The sequence below is a fragment of the Podarcis liolepis genome, assembly GCF_965112155.1.
Source record: "Podarcis liolepis genome assembly, chromosome: 13".
NCBI lineage: Eukaryota > Metazoa > Chordata > Lepidosauria > Squamata > Lacertidae > Podarcis > Podarcis liolepis.
In genome coordinates, this window is record NC_139573.1 from 33,819,020 (window position 1) to 33,840,973 (window position 21,954).

At 45.6% G+C, this 21,954-nt stretch overlaps 1 protein-coding gene and 1 long non-coding RNA gene across 7 annotated transcripts; one reads left to right on the forward strand and one right to left on the reverse strand.

Moving 5' to 3' along the window:
* Positions 1–1,962: 1,962 nt before the first annotated feature.
* LOC310690874 lies at positions 1,963–4,954 on the reverse strand. Its single transcript, XR_014518239.1, has 2 exons — positions 4,855–4,954; positions 1,963–2,296 (listed from the first exon to the last, which is right to left on the reverse strand). It is a non-coding gene; the product is annotated as an uncharacterized lncRNA (long non-coding RNA).
* A 133-nt stretch (positions 4,955–5,087) lies between these two features.
* Positions 5,088–21,430, forward strand: CDK5RAP3 (CDK5 regulatory subunit associated protein 3). 6 transcript variants are annotated; one of them, XM_083469936.1, is made up of 14 exons: positions 5,088–5,222; positions 6,739–6,784; positions 6,981–7,112; positions 7,366–7,466; positions 8,488–8,536; positions 9,593–9,771; positions 11,521–11,657; positions 11,977–12,121; positions 12,402–12,533; positions 13,791–13,872; positions 16,573–16,661; positions 18,400–18,605; positions 19,387–19,558; positions 21,140–21,430. In XM_083469936.1, exons 1-14 carry the CDS (start codon positions 5,217–5,219, stop codon positions 21,203–21,205), a joined length of 1,542 nt encoding a protein of 513 aa, XP_083326062.1. In that variant the 5' UTR covers positions 5,088–5,216; the 3' UTR covers positions 21,206–21,430. The 6 variants fall into 6 exon arrangements, with proteins under 6 accessions (XP_083326062.1, XP_083326063.1, XP_083326064.1 ...); XM_083469937.1 differs by having other exon boundaries at positions 12,405–12,533; XM_083469938.1 differs by lacking the exon at positions 5,088–5,222 and adding an exon at positions 5,267–5,422.
* The last annotated feature ends 524 nt before the right edge of the window (positions 21,431–21,954 follow it).

Sequence of the window (21,954 nt, forward strand, 5' to 3'; positions counted from 1 at the left end):
ATAATATACCCTGTCTAATTCAGCGTTTCTGGTTGCAAATTGGCATAGAATTCCAGCATCTTCTTGACAGCACAGAATATTGACAGCTGTCGATGACTCTCACCTCATTCATTTCTCATGGCAAATACGTTCCTTAGGGCCACAAGGGCTTCAGGCAAAGTTAATGTTCTTTCCACCATCACACAGACACACATGGCCAGTGCTTTTTTTCCTTTAAAAATTGTTTACTCTCATTTTCTGACTCATATTGAATTACTGCCCCTCAATGAGGCCAAACTTAAGATTCACAAAATATTTAGGGGTATGCGTACCCCTGCGTCCCGTCCACCTGGAAAAAAACACTGCATGTGGCCTTGGAGTAATTTGATCCAGGGCTCTCCAGAATGCCAAGGACTGATTTTGGCAATCAGATTGTGTTTGGGACATTTGTGGTCGATTTTGTATCGTTTTGTCTCCACCCTGTAAACCTGAGACTCTGTGACTTTATGGTGTACCATGGAAGACCCACCAGCCAGCCCAAAAGGGAGAGAGATCAGATGCAGACTGGAGGGTATTACTTCCAAACAGGCTCAAGTCCTTTCCTATCACCAGTTAGAAATAAAACAAAGGTAGTGGAGGGTTGAGAGAATCATGGAGATGTAGTGGTTAGGAATGTCAGACTAGGACAAGCAGAGCAGGGTTCTAATTGGCCATAAAGCTCACTAGGTCAGTGTTTCCCAACCGGTGTTCCGCGGCACACTAGTGTGCCGCGAGACGTTGCCTGGTGTGCCGTGGGAGGGAGGCGGGCGAGTTGGGCGGTGAGAGGCGGGGCGGCGGCGGCAAGGAGAGGCCGCCCAGCGCGGGGCTCTTGCCGTCTGCCTGCCTGGCTGCCTGCGTGGCGCTGACGTCACGGGGCTGTAACGTGCCCCACATAGGCACACGCGGGGCGGCGAGCGAGCTCCCTCCCACATCCCATCGCCGCTCGCTTCGGCCGGCCTACTGGGCTGTCGCAGGCGGAAGGCCTGCGCATGCGCGAGGTTTTCGCGCCTTCGGGATTCCCTTCACGCCTTCCTCCTCCCGGGTCCTTGAGAGCGCGGGAAGCGGCAGCGCGAGACCGGCGTTGAGCCTGGTAGGTATTGCGCTTGCCAAGGCAGTCATTTGGGAAATGAAAACTTGCAAAGCAAGCAACCAGTTCAATCTGAAGTATGTGTATGCTTAATATCCTGTATCTGAAACCTGTTCTGCCCCCTCCCCCACACTTGGTGCCATTTTCATCTACACATGCAGCAGAGTAAGTTGACCCAGAATAGTACCAATTCAGATGGCAGATGGGAGAATGACAGTGCTGAATGCTTTCCCATGTAGAACAGTCCCTGCAAATAAAAACCTAGCATATTTGGAAGAGGGATGCTAGCCTAACCATTACCTTCTATACTGTTACTATTTTTTTTTTTTTTTTTACATAAGTAAAAAGTGACCTTTCCCCATCTGGCATGGTGGTGTGCCTCGAGATTTTTTTCATGAAACAAGTGTGCCTTTGTCCAAAAAAGGTTGGGAAACACTGCACTAGGTGACTTTGGGCTAGTCAGGATCTCTTCTTAGCCTGATCTATCTACTATACCTTACAGGGTTGCTTGTAGATGCAAAATAGGGATGGGGTGATGCTTGTATACCACCTTGGGCCCCTTGAAGGAAAGGCAGGCTATAAATGCAATAGATAAATAAAATAGCTCTTAAAAAACTCTCTTTACATGGGTTTGGTCCTCCTGACTGGTAGATATTCTTGGGCTAAGTTGCTCCTACTGGAGTGGACATTTCTCTTTACATCCATTTTTCTGCTCCTCTTTGCCAGTAAAGAGTTAAGGCTTCCAGCTCTTGCTTGCCTGCTTGGACTATTGTCCTTTTGAATCTATTATTTCCTTCTGAAGGATTAGTGAAACTAGGCTTTGGCTCAGCCACTCGCCAGACCGGTTCCTCACCTACCTTTCTTTCTTTCTTTCTTTCTTTCTTTCTTTCTTTCTTTCTACTGTATTTCTGTGACCTAGTCTTTGTTTTGAGGGTACTAATTTCCTCTCCAGCTTAGCACGAATCTTCATTTCAATATTGGAATAAATAATTATTCTCTCTCCAAGACTGTCACTATTTTCAGGGTGGGATTTAGTTACAAGACGGGCAAATTCAAACTGCACAGTTGATTGGGAGGTCATGCACAACAAATCTGCTTCCCCCAAAGGATTGGGCTTTTTGCAACAAGGAAAGTGACTGGAAGATGCACTAGAACATGCGAGACAACACTTGCTTTGACCTCTTGACTTCCCTGCAAAGTGCAAACAATCAGAATGAATGCTCATTAAAAAGCCAGTGTAGTCAAACCTTCCTGAAAACAAATCAAGGTGAATTCCCAGTAAACAGGTCATCTGGAAACACCCTCACTGACATAGGGTGTCTTCCAACAAATGGAAGACACCCTGTGTAGAGCAGAAACAAACTGGGGTGTGTGTGTGTGTGTGTGTGTGTGTGTGCATGCGTGCTAGCAATGGTAGTTGTTGTTTAGTCGTTTAGTCGTGTCCGACTCTTCATGACCCCATGGACTAGAGCACGCCAGGCACTTCTATCTTCCACTGCCTCCCGCAGTTTAGTCAAACTCATGCTGGTAGCTTTGAGAACACTATCCAACCATCTCGTCCTCTGTTGTCCCCTTCTCCTTGTGTCCTCCAGCTTTCCCAACATCAGGGGCTTTTCCAGGGAGTCTTCTCTTCTCATGAGGTGGCCAAAGTACTGGAGTCTCAGCTTCAGGATCTGTCCTTCCAGTGAGCACTCAGGGCTGATTTCCTTAAGAACGGACATGTTTGATCTTCTTGCAGTCCATGGGACTCTCAAGAGTCTCCTCCAGCACCATAATTCAAAAGCATCAATTCTTCGGCGATCAGCCTTCTTTATGGTCCAGCTCTCACTTCCATACATCACTACTGGGAAAACCATAGCTTTAACTATACGGACCTTTGTCGGCAAGGTGATGTCTCTGCTTTTTAAGATGCTGTCTAGGTTTGTCATTGCTTTTCTCCCAAGCAATGGTAGATGCTCATGCAAATTCTTCTAAATTGAATCTGCTTGCAAATAATCAAATTTATATCAATGCTCAAATTATGTGGTGGGAGGAAATGTGGGGTGCCTTATGAAATCCCTTGATCTCCTTCCCAGTTTTATCGAAATCATGCCCCCCTGTAGCCTTCAAAAATAGTATCTAAGAGGGCTGTCAAAACCGGTAAGGTGCCTAAGGTTAGGAGTAGGTTGGAATTCCTAACTAGCGATGCAGCCTGAATCTTACAAAGCCTCCTTTATTCCAAAGAAATGTAGTCGCAATTAAGCACCATTGATATGTGGGGCTTAATCAAAAGCATGACTAATGTTCTCTGGGTTTAAGCCAATAAGCATATGTAATGGATTTGGCAAGTTCTAATAGGCATACTGTAATGCCCTGTTTTGAAAAAGTCTGCTACCTTCTTTTTAGACTACAGATTCCTTCCAATTCTGATCAGGTTGTGAGTGATGCTGTGTGTGTAGTCCAAACTCAGCCCTCCAGATGTTTTGGGACTACAACTCCCATGATCCCTAGCTAACAGGACTAGTGGTCAGGGATCATGGGAATTGTAGTCCCAAAACATCTGGAGGGCCGAGTTTGCCCATGCCTAGTGTAGTCAAATGGCTCCACCCTCCAAAAGAGGGAGATATCAGCAGGCTTGGGGGAAGCTAGGGATAAACTAGCCCAAAGAGAACTGAATATGCCTGCTGGTCCAGGAATGCTGACTGACTGTTGAAGGCAGGGAGGGGGGACAGGATGGACTGAGTAGGATTTTGAACAGGGTGCGCTACAAACTGCAACATTTTGTTGCAGGACTCACTTATAGGGCAGTATTATTTGCAGTAGCCTTTCAGAACTTAAAGCTTAAATATATTCAGACAACTGCCATGTTTTTCCAGGGTACCTGTAATCACCTGATTTGGAAACAATGGTGAGAATGTGAGATTTGGATTGGTACTTGGTACTTTTCGGTTATTTTAACTCTCCTGTGTGCTATCAACTGTTTGTAAAGAATACTTTTATATGGTGCGCAGTACATGTGACCCAGGGAGCCCTTTGTGTTTTGCACAAGTTTAAACACATGGTTTAACTTTAAACAAATAAGTGAAACAACTGGAAAGTTATTGTTTAACATTAATGTCATCACAAAAGCTGTACATTTTAATATTGCTGCAAAAAGAGACAGTGTCCCTCAATCAAATTTGAAAACCTTGAAGGTCTTCAAAATTCAAAGGAATTTGAAGTAAATAATGTGTTTTGAGTGTCTTTTAAAGTGTATTGATTATGGAAGAGACAGGTAAATAGTGAATTAAAAAAAAGAAAGATCTGAGAGTGAACTCTGTCTAGAAATGATGCCTAATTCCGTCTATCTGGAAGCTTGCTTCCTAGTCCCAGGTTTGTGGGAGTTCGCTGCAGGTATTCAATAGTGAGGCTCACGTGCTCAGAGCACAGTATTTTCCCCATACTTTGTACTATCATGCTCACAGGTATCAGTGTTAATCGGTAGCAGATAGCCGTTCTGGTTTGATGTCACAACGGAACTGGGCAGCTTTGGCGCATAAGAAAAAGCAAAAATGCAACAATCTTTCCCTATCACTGCATTTTTATGCAAAGGGACGGGGAGAGTGCGAAGCTCTGGCTTCTGAATTTCTGCCTGCTAAGCCTCAAGGGCCGATGCTAGAATAAAAGTATTATTAATTGGATTAATTGTGGTTTGGCTTAAATCTTCACCCCATATCCAACCCTTTCAAGGCTGATCTTGCTCTCCTCTGAAGTGATCTGGTTGATCTCACCTCTATATGCCACGCGGATGAACACGTCAGTACTAATTTAGCACGCATGCAGAAACTCGCGCATGATGCTCAGCCTGCGGCATTCGAGCGCCACCTGCTGGCAAGCAGCTGCCATTGACTCTTTTCTCTCCCGGACTTCCCCTTCTTCCTTATTAGTAAATTCCCGCCAGCCAATCAGAAAGACGGGTGCGTGGCCTTGTTACAGCTCCCTCATTTGGCTTCGCAAAACGAGTGGTCGTTGATTGGCTGCGGCGGGGCAGCCCTAATCCTGCGTCCGTGCCGATTGGCTGCCGGTGGCGCGGAAGGCCGGCGTTACGAAGAGCGGGGCCGGTAGCACTTTCACGTCGGACGCAGTAGAGACCATGCAGGTGGGAAAGACCATTTCATAAATGAAGCGGGGGGGAGGGGAGGGGGAGTCGTTGCTAAGCGACCAACGGCTTCGCGTGGTTGCCAGGATCCTCCCGTGGTTCCTTCCCGGGCGAGAGTATCCCCGACTCCTTGATCCTTAGAAAATCCCCTTTTCCCAGACCCAGCCACCACACCCCGGTGCTTGTCTCCAATATGAAAGGCACGATCTCTTTCCCCTGTCAGTCCTTTCTCCTCATCCCAGGCGTGCAAGGAGTCTTGGGTGCAATTTCTTAACATTTGGGGGAAATAAGAGTGCCTCTGGGTGCGTGCAGACTGCCGGACTTTGCACATGTTTAGAGGCATTCTCTTCTTTAAAAACAACTCCAGAGTTGAGCTCTACCTCAAATTATGCCACTGCCACTCACTCAAAAGACCTCACTACAGTGGTACCTCAGGTTACATACGCTTCAGGTTACAGACTCCACTAACCCAGAAATAGTACTTTGGGTTAAGAACTTTGCTTCAGGATGAGAACAGAAATCGTGCTCCGCCGGCGTGGCGGCAGCAGGAGGCCCCATTAGCGAAAGTGGTGCTTCAGGTTAAGAACAGTTTCAGGTTAAGAACGGACCTCTGGAACGAATTAAGTACTTAACCTGAGGTACCACTGTAATGAGGGAGACACTCCTACCACCACCCCAACAAGTTCTCAAAAGCTTTCTTAGCTTTGTTGTACTAACCCTATTTATCTTGTACGTTATTCCAATCTGCACCCCAATTTAACTATTCCCCCACCCCAATATGATAACATTCCCTGTGCCTATCGGAGAATGTGATACTAATGCCCTCATACCAAGATGAAGGTCCATGCTGCTTTGTGGAAGTGAGTTGTGGGTAACTTACACCTGCCAGGAGCTATGCCTCAACGGCTCCCACATGCCAGGAAGATTTTGGACATCACATGGCAGGACAGTCTCAAGATGTGTTCTCCCAGTGGACACACATGTCCCATGTGTGTTTAAGGCAGTATTTTCCTAAATGTTAAGAGTTATCCATGTGAACACACTGTAAATGCATTGGCTGTATAAAGTCTGAAGCACCTCTGCTTGTCTGAGATTTAGGTGAGAATCCAATTCAAGCTGCTGGTTTTGACCGGACATGCCCTAAAATATTAGTACATGACACATCCATTCCTGTGTTCCACTGTCGTCTCTTAGTCTACTAAAAGTAGTTAGGAATTATTGCAGTCTTCCTATGCATAACGTAGACCATTGCAACCGTTGTCTTTTTAAAGTTCTTTCATAACGAGCCAGGGTTAAGCAGGTATATGCTTATTTTAGATCAATATAATGTTTTAGTAAGTTAATATATAATTGCATACTGGTGCTTTTGGACTCTGGTTTTTATATTGTTACCTTCAACCAGGTCTCTAGATGGTGTGTGTGTTTATGTAGAAATTCAGCAAGTCAATCAAGTAGGTGACTTCATTGGTCTTTCATTTTCCTTGGGGCTTCTCACTCTTTCTTTGTATTTCAACAGGACTATCAGAACTTGCCAATTGACATACAGACTAGCAAGCTGCTTGGTATGTCTCTTCTCAGTCATATCAAAAAGAAAAGAGGAGGGGAAATGGAGGGCAGCTCTATCTTAAAGTTGCTGGGCGGTCACTTTTTAAAAGGGCGGATATTTATTTTAAAACCCTGCCTGTTACAGTGAAGTAGAATCCTTGGGATAGGAAGTGGCCCTCTCGTGTGTTTAATGCGGCTGCTTCCCTTCTGCAGATTGGCTAGTGGACAGAAGACACTGTAGCCTGAAATGGCAAGGCCAGGTCCGCACCGTCCGCGAGAAGATTGTCTTGGCCATGCAAGACATGCCTGAGAATGAAGAGATCAAGCAGCTTCTCTCTGGTTCCTGTGAGTATTTGTGATAGCTAGCCTTGGGGGGAAATTCGGAACATAAGAAAAAACCATATGCTCCGTAAGAGTTTCAGACAGGGAACATTCCAAGCCCTATCTGGATATGTGGTTCTTCTTCGTTCAGATTTCTCAGCCCTGAGCACATCAAGTGCCTAGGATTTTCCTAGCCTTTTGGGGGAAAAGAAGATGAGACTCGCAAAAAGAGACATAATTCATCAGAATCTCACAGTCCTCCTCTCTCTGATTGCAGATATTCACTATTTTCACTGCCAGCAGATTGTGGAAATCCTTAAGCGGACAGAAGCCTCCACGAAAAACATATTTGGCCGTTATTCTTCTCAGCGTATGAAGGCGAGTGAGCATGGAGGGAAAGAGTTACATCTCTAGCCCCTCTTCCAAGGACCGTTCCTATAGGGTCTAGGCAATCTCTGCAGCATGGATATCTGTGGAGAAAGGGGGGGGATAGAAAGCCTAGACCCAGGGTTAGTGCTGCCCTCCAGATGTTGGTGGACTACAGTTCCTGTCATCTCTACCATGCTGAACAATATAACACAACATGATGGCCAATAACAATGGCACTAAACACTAAAGACTAATACAAATGATACAGAAATTACAACCAAAGTCTCTAAATCTTCTTCACCAGTCACAGTAGAATAATTCAAAAGTTTGATATATACAATTTGTCACCAAATCGCCGGAGCAGAGTTTCCGGATAACCAATCTGTTTTGTTCTTACAAGTCTGGCTGATGAAGAATTGATCAAGATTGGCTGATGAAGCATTGAACAAAACAGATTGGTTATCTGGAAACTCTGTTCCGGTGATTTGGTGACAGATTGTATATATCAAACTTTTGAATTATTCTGCCGCGACTGGTGAAGAAGATTTAGAGACTTTGTTTGTAATTTCTGATCATTTGTATTAGTCTATTAATAGTGTTTAGTGCCATTGTTATTGGTCATTGTGTTGTGTTATATTGTTCAGCTTATTTATATTGCAACACAGGGGTCTGTTTACAGATCTCTACCATGCTGGCTGGGGCTAGTGAGAGTTGATGGGTAAAGTGTGCATATAAATGCATGTATTAATGGAAGCAACACACAAAATGCATTGAATTAGGAGAAGCTGCATTGTAAAAATGGGCATATTAGATAAGACTGCTTACAAAAATGTGCATATTAGGAGAAATTGACACTAAAATGCTGATGAATTTTCATGGGGACCTCTTTTTTGGTGTGGGAATCACAAACTGATGTGGAAATGTAGAAACTGAATTTACAATAAAAAAAGAGAGAGAGAGAGAATGGAGAATTAACATATTCCCTGGTTCCTACTCATCCCCCCTCTCTTATCCTGTCTCATTTTCCCAGGACTGGCAAGAAATAATATCACTGTATGAAAAGGATAACACCTATTTGGGTAAGACAACCTCCATGTGTGGTACAGAGACACACACACCGTCTGGACATAGTGTGTGTCCATAGTGTGAGAAATAGTGATAACTCATTTCTGTGAGCAGTTTTTTGTGACCAGGGTCCTTGTCAGTTTTGTACTTGAACTCTTCATACCACTAAATATCCTCAAAGTAGAACCATAAAATTGTAGAGCTGTCCTCTAATTCAACTTCCTGCAATGCAGGAATCTCAGCATGTGGTTCCCCGTCCAACTTGAAACCATATTGGACCCTGCTTAGCTTTGCAAATATGCTAGCAGTTTTATTGCTGCACCACTAAGAGGTACTACTATTTTAGTCTTTTTGCCGAGAAAGTAACAAGTACCAGTAGCCACTTCCCCTTATAACAAGTGCGGGAAGCCTGCGCCTTCCAGGCGTTACTGGACTCCAACTCCCATCAGCCTCAGCCAACATGGCCAATGGTTAGCAATGATGGGAGTTGTAGTCCAGCAACTTCTGAAGGGCTGCAGGCACCCCCTCTTTGCCTTCCTGGATCAGACCAAGGATCCATTTAGCCTAGCACTCTGCCTTCCACAGTGTCGCAGCCAGATGGTCGTAGAAAGCTCACAAGCTAAGTACATTTTGGAGAGTCATTCCTTCTTTGTCACAGCACAGAAATTAAAAAGATTTGGAAGACTTGGAAAACAGCAAACTCGGGCTCTAGTTCTTATAATGATGAGCTGGAATGGAAAGGCATTCAAGGAGAGGAGGAGCCAAAACTTGCTGATCTCTTAGCTCAGTGGCCCTGATTCCCTTCTCTTCCTCCTCCTGCTACAGCCTGGTGTAATGATTGCAGTGAGGTGGCATTTGATGGCAGGAGAAGCCTGACGGAGCTGACATCTCAGCAGAAATGAAAGTGGCTCTGCTTCCTCTGCTGAAGCCTGATGTACTGGATAAAGCTTGTCCGTTACAAATGGGGTGCAGGATTTTATAGGGTGCGAGTTAAGCTGCGGTGAGCTACCCTAGATCCACTAAAATGTACATGTAACACTCAACCGGCGGTGTCTTTTCTTCTTCTGCAGTAGAACTGGCCAGCCTCCTGGTGCGGAATGTCAGCTACGAGATCCCATCCCTCAAGAAGCAGATCAGCAAGTGCCAACAACTGCAGCAGGAATACAGCCGCAAGGAGGAAGAGTGCCAGCTGGCGGCCGCCGAGACGAGGGAGCGCTTCTACAGCTCCTGCAAGCAGTATGGCATTACGGTACAGAGCGCACCTCTCCCAGTCCCACCACTCTTAATCGCTTTTGCGATTAATGGCAGAATGCCAGTCCTGGTCAGAGCCATGAAAGTGCCCCTCAAACCTTTTTTTGCTGCCTGAACGATAGTCATCAGGAGCAGCCTCAGGAGTCAGCATGGATGAGTACCTTGCTAAGGTGCACAGCTCAACATGTGGACATGTGGCCCCAAGCCATTTCCTGGCTGGCAGTCTGAATGGTTTGTGGTTAAGCCCAGTCCTGTTTGGCAGCCAGCACTGTCCAGGCGTTCTGTCAAAATAACCCGTTCTGTGCCTTGAAGCTTCAAATACTGCACTGAAAATGAACAATACTAAAAAAAATCAGTGCAGGTGTGATTGTTCTGTGATACTTTCCTCAATTTGCCTCATTCCTTCAGACTCAGACTAAACCATTTTAACTGAAGATGTTAGAAGAGAAATGATGGCAAGAGGGGGGCTGGGCATACTCTGAAACAGGCCTTAGGCCTGAAACCCATTCTCAGCCCTAGCAGAGAATGGAAGGATATAAAGAAGGCTATGTTTCTGAGTGCCTTTTTCTCATTGCTTGGTGGCCATTGCAAGACCCTGCAGATCTAGGTTTAAGGAGAATTACTTCCAGGTTACGGAGCATTACTTCCAAGAACCTTTGAGTATCTCTACTCCTATCGAGAAGGAATAGAGGGGATTCACAGGTAATATATAGGAATATAAATTCTAGCCCTCAAATGCTGAAGCATCATGTAGACATTGCCTGTTTTCAGATATATTTTGCCACCATAATGGCTAGGAAATTGCTTTTCAACAATCCAGACCAAGCAGAATTATGCTAGGCACAGAATCTCAAATGATTAACAGCACCATCTTTCAATTTCTCCCAGCACTGCCATGCTCAGCTATCTAGCATATCTTTCCCTCTCTGCATTGTACTGCTTTATTGGTCTGTTGGTTGTTCACCTTATTTTGCTTCATATTATTGAGATTCTGGACTTCCAGTTCTTTTTTTTTTTTAAAGCAAGTTTCTATACTTTTTGGATAAAAATCTGAGAATGTGCAGGCAGATTCATAAGAAAGCTCTGAAACCTTCCAGAGGCTTGGACAGACTTTCTCCTGAGCAACAAAAAGCCTTGTAGCACCATAGAGACTAAGAAATGTATTATGGTGTAAGCTCTTGTGAACCAGAACCCACTATATCTGATACAAGCCTCTTGGGCTTGCTGATCAGAAGGTCAGTGGTTCAAATCCATGCAACGGAGTTTTCTCCCATTGTTCTGTCCCAGCTCCTGCCAACCTAGCAGTTCGAAAGCATCCCAGTGCAAGTTGATAAATAGGTACCGCTGCGGCAGGAAGTTACAGGCGTTTCCATGCGCTCTGGTTTCCGTCACGGTGTCCCATTACGCCAGAAGCGGTTTATTCATGCTGGCCACATGACCCAGAAAGCTGTCTGTGGACAAATGCCGGCTTCCTCAGCCTGAAGTGAGATGGGCACCACACCCCATAATCGCCTTTGACTGGACTTAACCATCCAGGGGTCCTTTCCCTTTTTTAAAAATTTACATCTGGAAAAGGGTGAATGTAAAGGTTGGAGTTTAAGTGGCAATGGGATGCAGAAATATATTCTGTGTCAATTCAATTAGAGCTTAAATGTATGCAAAACAATCCTTCACAGCAGCAGTAATTTGTGAGGGCACCATCATATTGAACAGTGTCTGACTGGTCTTATATCTCTGTTTTTTTCAGGGGGATGACGTACGCCAGGAGCTTCTGGCTTTGGTGAAAGACCTGCCATCACAGCTTGATGAGACTGGGGCTGGTGCCAAGGGGCTTTTGGAAGCCATCAACCTATACCAGGCCTGTGTGCAGTTTGTGTGCGACAGGTAGGAGCTAGTAAGCTGAGAAGGTTCTAGAATTCCTTTTTTTGCTTTGCATTGCATGCCAGAGGTCCTGTGGGTGTGACGGGTGTGCAGTCCCCAGAATCTCTGGTTTAAAAGGATCTGAGAATGCAGGATTGTGAAGGAGTGTTGCATGAACCCTTGAATTGCAGTTGCTGGTTGGAGTAGACAGCACTGGGCTCGAGTCAAGAGATATTCTCTAATTTGCTAACTGCAGCAAGTTGCAGTCACTATAAGGCAGTTTTGAGCCCAGGGACAGACGTCTTGACTGCCTGCATTTGTTTGCTGATCTCTTGCCTTCCAGTTCCGCAGAACAGGTTGTCCCCTTGCTGAGGCACGTGCAGGCTCTGGGCAACACCACCGTGTACGAGTGGAGGCGAGGGGTGAAGCCAACCGCAGTGGAACGGCCAAAGGCTGCGGAAGTGAAGGAAGCTGTCGAGGAGGATGCGGTATGTCCATTTGGGGAAGGGGGTCAAAGTGGGCGCTGTGGGATGTAAACAATTTGTATCCCTCTGCCAGTGGGTAAAGGTAATTAACGGAGGGCTCATCCAACCCATTGCTTCCTTAGGATGGCAAAAATACAGTGCTGTCGTGCCTAGGTAGGGAGCATTCTGACTACAGAATAGTGTCAGCCTATCCCCATGCATTTGGGACGAAGCATACGAACGCAAGAATTGTTTTGTTGGATCAGGCAAAATGCCTCCTAGTCAGGATTGTGTTTTCCGTTAGCAGATTGACTGGGGCGACTTTGGAGACGGAGCAGAGTCGGCGCCTGCCCCTGAAGTGGTTGATTATGGGATCTCCGTTGGAGAAGGAAGTGAGGAGATAGACTGGGGTATTTCTCTGGAGTCAGATGCCCAAGTGAGTGTCTACCATATCTGGCTGCCTCTATATTCAGACAGCGCTTGCATGCAGTTTGATTGTACATGTACAGGGCGCTGTGGAGACGAGCAGCTACAGTGCTATGATATTGTTATGTGTCACCCCAATCTCTTGAGCAGTGAGAGGCTTCAGGGGTGCCTGCGCTTTACCCAGGGCTCAGTTTCCTTGGAATGAAGGTCAGTGGAGACTGTGGTGTCTTTAGGGTATATGGTTTAACTGACACATTTCTACAACCTGAGCCTAGGACTGAGGGGCTCACAGCATTAACACTCCCATAGAACTTAGGTTTCAAAGGCAGGAGTCCCAAAGTCCAGCACAGAGCAGGGCATATATCCATCTCTGCAACTTTCTAGCATCCAGCTTCGACTCATGCACACTATTGTTTTGTATAATTTCGTTAAATTTCATTGTACACAGGTTGTACAATGACAATAAAGGTATTATTATTATTATCATTATCAACATCATTATTATTACTATTATTCTAAGTGGCAACTAGGTGAGGGATGTTGGGGAAGTCTCACCCATTTGTCCTATGGCACAGAGCAATTTCTTTGGATCTGCTAAATTGTGGTACTTAACTAGCCAGCCGAAGCCATTTCCTTGACAGAGGGACTGGTTTGACAGTCTTCTTCTTATGCATTCTACCCTCACAGATACAGGGTCCCCAAAACTGGAAGGGACTCGGGGTATCATCTAGACTGACCCCTCACAACAATAGTTTATAACCATTACAGTGGAACCTCTACTTCCGGACGTAATCAGTTCCAGAAGTCCATCTGTAAGTCGATCCGGGTCGTTGGTAGAAGCGCCGTTGTGCGCAGGTACATTCGGCGGTGGCATGCTTCTGTGCATGTGCAGACGGCGGCAGCCACTTTTGCGTGTGCACAAATGGCAGAAGCCGCTTCTGCGTGTGCACGAATCGCAGCAAACCCGGTATTTGCTTCTGGGTTTGCCACTGTTGCAACTTGGATCGGGCCCAAGTAGAGGCAGTCGTAAGTAGAGGTTCTACTGTATAAGTCAATAACATATTTTTAAGACGTTCCTTTGCAAGTGTATGGACCAGAAGCTTGACACACACACACACACACACACACACACAGAAAAAGAAAAAGAGAGAGAGAGATGAAGACTGTGGCCTGCCTGTTTGACACACTGTCATATATCGTGATCACAACTGTCCTGACTTCAGGCATCCATGCAGATACCAGTCACTGAACTATTCCCCTTCTACAGGAGAGCAGCACTGCAGCCATAGACTGGGGAGATGGGAGTGATGACGCAGCTCAGATTGTGGTGTTGGAGGCTGGCAGTGAGGGTAAGCACCTCTAGCTCCTCCTTTCTGGAAGGAGGTGAATATGCACACACGCTAAAAAGGGCTGGGGTGAAATTTGTCGGAAAACAAGGCTAAAAGTCTGATAATGAGCAATTGGAAAAGCGGACTCCATCTCGGGACTCCTGCAGGACGTGGCGATTACCACTTGTTGATTTGTAAAAAGAGAGTTTCCGGGGATCAGGTCTGTGTGGAAGCCACACCTCTTGGCATTAGAGTCCCTGCTCTTTGACCCACTGATTCTCCTTTAGAAATACCCTGTGGTCCAGGCTTCCTCAACCTTGGCCCTCCAGATGTTTTTGCCCTGCAACTCCCATGATCCCTAGCTAGCAGGACCAGTGGTCAGGGATGATGGGGATTGTAGTCTCAGAACATCTGGAGGGCCAAGTTTGAGGAAGCCTGATCTAGTCCATATTAAGTGTTTCTACCTCCGCCTCCCAACTGTTCTCTAAAGTGGAAGCAAGTGTGAGCAAGGGGGGAAACAGCAAACCATGAGGGCAGCTGTGGGAGGGGTTAAGTTTCTCTCCCTTCAGCAGTTCCTCCTTGGCAAATAAATATAACAGGTTGTTTTGTCCTGAGTCAGAGGGAGTGGGGGGGAAAGGGGAACAAAGCAAACACAAGAGGGCGCTGTTGGATATGTGTTTTCTGCTCCTGCAGTGGGATTCTTGCACACAAGCCAGCCTGTGTTCACCCCAATATACTCTTTCCTCGTTGTATTTGTTTGATTTATTTTTTTCCAGTTGTCCTTTGTTGTCTTAGTAGTTCCCCTCCCTGTGCATTAGCGGTCCTGACACCTACCAGTTGGTACCAGTTATACTCTCAGGCAGGCCGTTGTCCTAACTCCAAATAGTGGACTGCAGCAGCATCCCTGTTTGCAACTAGGTTTTCTTTTGCAAGCATATTGGAGTTGACCATCTAGAGAGAATGGCAGATGAAATATTTGAATATGTGGAATTGGCAAAGATGACAGCGAAAATTAGGAATCAGCCAAACCAAAAGTTTAACAAGGAATGGGATGTTTGCAGGACGCATTTGAAAGGACATTGTTCCCACATGAAATCTTTAACATGCTTCGATTAACTATCAAAATATCTTATGTTAGAAATATACAATTAAAAAAATAGTTCATGCTGAGTCAAACATTATATAATAGGCAGTTACTAAGGAATCAGAGGACCCATGTTGAGGTTGATGGAAGTCACAACATAAAGAAGAAAGTGATCTTACGTTTATGTAACAATATTTTTTTTGTATTGGATGTTTTGTTTCTTTTTTGTTTTTGTTTGTTTGTTTTGTATAGCGTTGTTTGGATGTTATAAATAAAACTAAAAAAGAGTAATTGAAAAAAGAAAAAGTTGACATTTTAAAACGAGAAAACTGAAAGGATTGGAGGTTGCTGGTTGCTGGATTCTGGATTCTGATTTATATTATTCTGATTCTGTCTTATATGAGGCAGTTCCTCATAGCAAGGGAGGAAGAATCAGTGCAGAGGCCCACTTGCAAGTGCATCTATTGTATAGTTTGCCTCTTGAAACGGCATCCTGGGCTGGCTTGGCATTTGGCACTCCTGCCTGCCGTTGTAGGTGGGGAAATCAAAGGCAAGATTGGTGAGTCAGTTCACCTTCTGCGTTGGTGCAGCAATCATGAAGGACTTTGCCAGGAAGTTAATATTTTTCAAGTAAGGCACTGACTTTCTCAGGACAAAGTCTGGAAGTTGAGTCTGAGTTAAGGCTCAAGGACCAGGGTATCGAGGACCGGGTAAAGTCCGCACCAGCTCTTTCTAATAGGTCCTGGGACGTGCAGGGGTGGGGAACAAGGGAGATAGCTGACAAAAGTCTCCACATCCTATGCTTCCAGGCCCAGAATTTTCAGGTGCACCCCTGACTTGTGGAACATGGGTGTGAGGATGGTTCATGGCAGCTGTCGCAAGTAAGAACAGAAGGCGACTCACTGGTGTGCTGCCTTGCCCTGATACATGGAGAAATCCTTGCTGCTGTATAAAATGCTGCCCTGTTGTTACTTAAGAATTGGACCCTTAGCATCTTCCCTATCACAACCTGGGATTGCCTGTTACAAAAGAACTAACAAAATCAAAGTTCTGCATTTTAATGCTAGATTCTGCAACCTGGACAAACGGTGCAGAATTAAGCATATTTGCATGTATTATTTGCTTAATCTTGCATCATTTCCTCTTGGTTGTTTCCCCTAGCTGTTGAGAGTGGAAAGAACTCTGTGGTCTACTGAAGTCTCGCTCATCTCACTGGTCTTGTGGTTTCTGAGATATACCAGGCGTTTTGCTAAATTTCCAGTTGGGTTTTGTACCTATAAGGGCTGGCTGGTTGTGTTTTTGTTTTGAGATGAAGGCTGCAATTCTCAGGATGGAGGATTCTGCGTCCAGCACCATGTCCCCTCCTTGTGCAGCATTTCCCATTTGCAAATCCTGCTGACGGTGTGGAACAGTATTAAATTGTAACATCATCTGATTTTTAGCCTTGTTTCCCAACAAGTTTGGCCCCGACTTTCAGAATGGGGTCTTTCCATTCTATTTCTATAGGGTGGGAGTAGAAAAGGAAAGGAGAAGCTGAATTGTTACTTCAGAACTTGATATTCATTTGTAAATGAAGTCTATGAAATTTATTAATAAATAAAATCTACTTTTATTCTCCCTCTGTTCTCTGCATCCAGCCCCAGAGGGAATTGCACGAGGACCTGATGCTCTCACCGTCCTGGAGACCCCAGAGACCAGGAATCAGTTCATTGATGAGCTCATGGAGGTAACAAGAGCTTATGCAGTGCTAGGTTTAAAACCAGGGAGACTCTGTCGCTTAAGATGTTGTTTGACTCCAACTTCCAGAGGTGCCGAATCCCAGTGTTGAGCCAAAGGCCTGTCAGCTGGGAGATGCCCCCTAAGCTGGGATGCCAAGAGACAGATTCCTCTGAAGAAGCCCTCTTTACACCAGGGACCTTGCCCTCTCCGGCACAGGCAGTGCACAAGGCAGGACTGGCTGAGAGAGGAGCCTTTAAGGCTCTCCATTCTGCAGGAAAGATGAAAAGCTTAGGAAGGATAGTTTGGCCAAGTAATTCACCTGTGTGGAGTTATCCATGGTCCTGAAGTTTAAGCCTGTCTCTATCTGCCAAGTGGGGACGCGGGTGGCGCTGTGGGTTAAACCACAGAGCCTAGGACTTGCCGATCAGTAGGTCGGCGGTTCGAATCCCCGCAACAGGGTGAGCTCCTGTTGCTCGGTCCCTGCTCCTGCCAACCTAGCAGTTCGAAAGCATGTCAAAGTACAAGTAGATAAATAGGTACCGCTCCGGCGGGAAGGTAAACGACGTTTCCGGGCGCTGCTCTGGTTTGCCAGAAGCAGCTTAGTCATGCTGGCCACATGACCCGGAAGCTGTACGCCGGCTCCCTCAGCCAATAAAGCGAGATGAGCGCCGCAACCCCAGAGTCACCCACGACTGGACCTAATGGTCAGGGGTCCCTTTACCTTTATCTGCCAAGTGACCCTCGGTCATCAGTTGCACCCCATGTTCAGGGCAGGACAGCTGCATCCGATCTCATGTGATTTTGAATACAGTCGTACTTTGGAAGCCGAATGCCTTGCGAGTTGAAACGTTTTGGCTCCCAAGCGCCACAAACCCGAAAGTGAGTGTTTCGGTTTGTGAATGTTCTTTGGAAGCCGAACATCTGACCTCAGCTTCCGTGGCTTCCGATTGCGTGCAGGAAGCTCCTGCAGCCAATCGGAAGCCGCGCCTTAGTTATCAAACGTTTTGGAAGTCGGACAAACTTCCTGGAAGGATTCCATTTGGCTTCCAAGGTACGACTGTACATCTCAGTCCTCTGGAACATCACTTCTAAGACTTGTCTGGCATGGTGGGAGCAGGGTAGAGATAACAAGACCCAAGAAACACAAGTTGGTGTCCTGGAGCTCAAGCTTGGGTGGTACCATCTGAGATGGAAACTGGAAAATGAATGGGAGCTGGCTGGCCTTCAAAGACGAAGGTAGTTTTCTGCACATAGGATTGTAGAATTTTAGATTTGGAAGAGACCCCGAGGGTCATCTAGTCCAACCCCTGCAATACAGGAACCTCAGTTAAAGCATCCATGACAGGAAGCCATCCAATCTCTGCTTAAAAATCTCCAGTGAGGAGGAGTCCACCACCTTCTGAGGGAGTCTTTTCCACTGTCCAAAAGCTCTTATTTCCTGGTGTTTCTTCCTGTTGTTTAGTCGGAATCTCCTTTCTTGTAACTTGAATCCATTGGTCATGTAGATGTACAAAGGTGTTCTTCTTTATTGCTATACATGTTCCAGAATCGAGCCTTGGCTCTGTAAAGAGCCTTGATACCTAGTAGGATTTGGTTCAGGTGAATCCCTGAGAACTGTCGGCCGTTATGAGCCCCACTGCCTTCGTCTTTGTTTTGAAATTGAAGGCTTTTTGACAGGCAAGTGTTTGTGCCCTGCTTTCTCACTGCCCTGTGTCTCCTCCTGTCCCTCCCTCACCCACCAAAAGCTGGAGATATTCCTTTCCCAGCGCATTGCTGAGACAAGCGAAGAGGCGGACATCCTAGCTGTGAGCCAGTTCCAACTAGCGCCAGCCATTCTGCAAGACCAGACCAAAGAGAAATTGGAGGCCATGGTTGCAGTCATCCACAATCTTCTTGGCCGGTTGACCAGCTTGAGAATGCAGCATCTTTTCATGATCCTTGCCTCCCCGAGGTTGGTGAACTTCTCCTTCCTACATAACTCCTCCCCTTCTGTAAGACCCTCCCTTTCGTAGCACACATGAGGAACCTTTTCTTACCCTTGACGGGCTGTAAAGCAGACAGATTTCTTTTTGTCTCCGGTCCTGACCGTAACTGTGCCAGTTATTTGTATAATGTCATTCTTGTTTATAAAACCCAATACAGTGGTACCTCAGGTTACATACGCTTCAGGTTACATACGTTTCAGGTTACAGACTGCGTTAACTCAGAAATAGTGCTTCAGGTTAAGAACTTTGCTTCAGGATGAGAACAGAAATCGTGCTTCGGCGGCACGGCAGCAGCAGGAGGCCCCATTAGCTAAAGTGGTGCTTCAGGTTAAGAACAGTTTCAGGTTAAGAACAGACCTCCGGAACAAATTAAGTTCTTAACCCGAGGTACTATTTCTGGGTTTGGGGAGTCTGTAACCTGAAGCGTATGTAACCTGAAGCGTATGTAACCCGAGGCACCACTGTATTCATAAAGGAAACAGTTTATAAGAAGTAAATAAGGAGGCCAGATACAGGATAAAGGAAGTCTTTTATTTGGTTGTTTGTATTGTTGTATGTTATGCTCACTGTACGCACTGTATGTTATGTTCACATTTAATGAGGGTGGATTTCTGTATGGGAGGGGTAAATGTTTTGTTGTAAATAAAATTCCAATAAAATTAAAAACAAAAACATGTGCAGTGCTTGTGGGCTGCAATGGACAAGAGTTTTCTTGAAGGCTTTTCATGGGATTCTCTTGGGCTTCAGATATGTGGACCGCGTGACTGAGCTCCTCCGCCAGAAGTTGAAGCAGGCGGACCTTCTCCTCCTGAAGAAGGATCTGATGGTTCAGAAGCGGCAGGAGGCACTGGAAGAGCAGGCCAACCTGGAGCCAAAACTTGACATTCTTGTGGAGAAAACCAGAGAGTTGCAGAAGCTGGTGAGTGCAATGGAGGGCACAAAGAACGGTGTGTGTGTGTGTGTGTGTGTGTGTGTGTGTGTCCCACCTCCAAGTCCAGCTACGCTAAGTCCTGTAGGCCACTTCCATTTCAGATGCACCAAAACACAGTGGGCCTGCTGATCGAGTGCGATCCAATGCTGTTGTAAATTGCCTTGGATCAAACCCACTGTGGATTGCATGTGGAGGGTGGGGTAAATATGATTAAATATCACCCGGAGTTTGCAGGGGAGAACTGCAGGTAGGGTTTTGCAGGGTCTGGGAGTTGGACTTAAGTGGTCTACAAGGCCCTTCTCCATCCATGCCATTCTCCATGTATGTAAGCCGCAGGGTTTGTTTCTTTTTTTTTAGGAAAATGTGGTTTCAGTATGAATCAAAAGACGGGGGGGTGGAGGAAGCAAGGCTTCTGCTGGTATATATATATATATATATATATATATATATATATATATATATATATATTATTTTATTGAAGTTCACAATAAATCTGCAATAACCAATAGGTTTACAATGCTGTAAGAAAATATCCAACTTAAACAAGGTACAATAAATGGAGAACAACATACAACTGTACATTACCATTGTATTTACTATACTGGTAGATCAGAGAAAAAATACAAATTTCTCCATAAATTTATTTGGTTGATTTGTTCATATTCTCCTATAATAGGTTGGTATTACTACTACTACTACTACTACTACTACTACTACCACTACTATTATATTTAAATTTGTATACTGCCCTATACTCGCAGGTCTCGGGGTGGTTCAAATCTTTTCATGCCGCCCCCACCAGTTCTTGGCTACTATTATTTTTGCTGCAGAAATCAAATTGGTTACCGCCTCTTGATCACTGTCTGTGATAACATATTTTAAGCTCTCGTGCTGTTTTTTAAATCTGAATGAATAAATATTTATTTATTTATTTATTTATTTTGCACAAATTATCCATTCGGGACACAGCTATAGTACAACCAAAGCTGGGAGCCACGTTCAGCTGAAGGACAGCCCACTTAGCGGCTTACTTTTAAAGACTTGCAGTTCCTGAACATTCACCTGGCAACAAGCATGTGGTCTACCCTTGTGGGAAATGGACCACTACAGACATAAATCAGTAACTCCCAGCCTGCGTGCCCTCTATAGATCAAAGCAGGAAGGGTTGGTGGGTCTGAAGATCTGTGCAAACTACAACTTCAGTTTTCTCAGGTATGCAGGTGCCCAAGGAATAGCTTCCACGTTCCCTCTAGGGCTGTGTGCAACTGCAGTACCGGCTTGGAATTACAGCATTCAGTGCACAGTTCTTAAAAATCTCTCTCTTTCTTTTTTGATAAAAAAATAAAATGAGTTTCTAGAACTTGCAGCTACGCTATAAACTTGAAACTAATAAGGGTGATATTGGGGGTTATCCCAGAAGCTGATTCCCACTCCCACCCCCAGCAATTTATTAATATTTTCCAATATTTACATTAGGGACAGTCACACAAAAGCTGTGTTTCCTTTTGGTATAATTTTCTGCAGTTTGGCTTTGGGGGGCCCACTGACAATGGGTATTCTGTCTTTCAGATTGAAGCAGACATCTCTAAACGGTACAATGAGCGACCTGTGAACCTGATGGGTGCCTTCGTCTGACTCCTTCCCCCCACACGCAAAATACACCTTGGACGTCCCTTGTGTGGTTGCAGCAGATGGCGTCAACCACACACCCACAACCAAAGGGAAGGGAGGCCAATTGTTCTTCAGATTCCGGGAGCGAGGGGCAGCTGGTTGGGATGCCTTCCTGGACTTGTCCCGCATAGAGCTTTTAATGCTTGTTAGCAGATCCCTGATGGATAAATAAAGCTGTCTTCGTTCCAATTCCGGTGTTAATTCCGGTGGCCAAGGAAGGTACAACCCAGAGACACACCCCATCTCAAACCTTTCGGTACACCCCAAGGAAACCAGCTGCACCCACTAATCTGGTAACAGTGACCCCTGGCGTGGTACTGCAGTCGTGGATCTTTGCTTGGCCTTGGGATAGACACTGCAGCTGTAGGAGAAATCTCAACACTGGCAAGTTGCACACACTGTCCCTCAAACAGCACTGCTGGGATGCAAGCCCCTTTCACAGGATTCATCAAACTGTAGAGTTGGAATGGACTGCAAGAGTCATCTCATAGAATCATAGAATCATAGAGTTGGAAGAGACCACAAGGGCCATCGAGTCCAACCCCCTGCCAAGCAGGAAACTATTACAACTTCCTGCAATGCAGGAATATTTCACTCGAACCCACAACTCTGAGATTAAGAATCTCATGCTCTACTAACAAAAGCTGAGGAACATTTTTTTTCCAGCTTGAGGGCCTCATTCCCTTCTGGGCAACTTTCCAGGGGCCACATGG

Excerpts from the sequence above, each read along its gene's own strand:
- CDK5RAP3 (XM_083469934.1), top strand. The coding sequence starts at position 6,041 with ATGCCCTCATACCAAGATGAAGGTCCATGCTGCTTTGTGGAA. Across the intron at positions 13,873-16,572 it reads GTTGGAGGCTGGCAGTGAGG|CCCCAGAGGGAATTGCACGA; the intron begins GTAAGCACCTCT and ends CTCTGCATCCAG. Across the intron at positions 18,606-19,386 it reads ATGATCCTTGCCTCCCCGAG|ATATGTGGACCGCGTGACTG; the intron begins GTTGGTGAACTT and ends CTTGGGCTTCAG.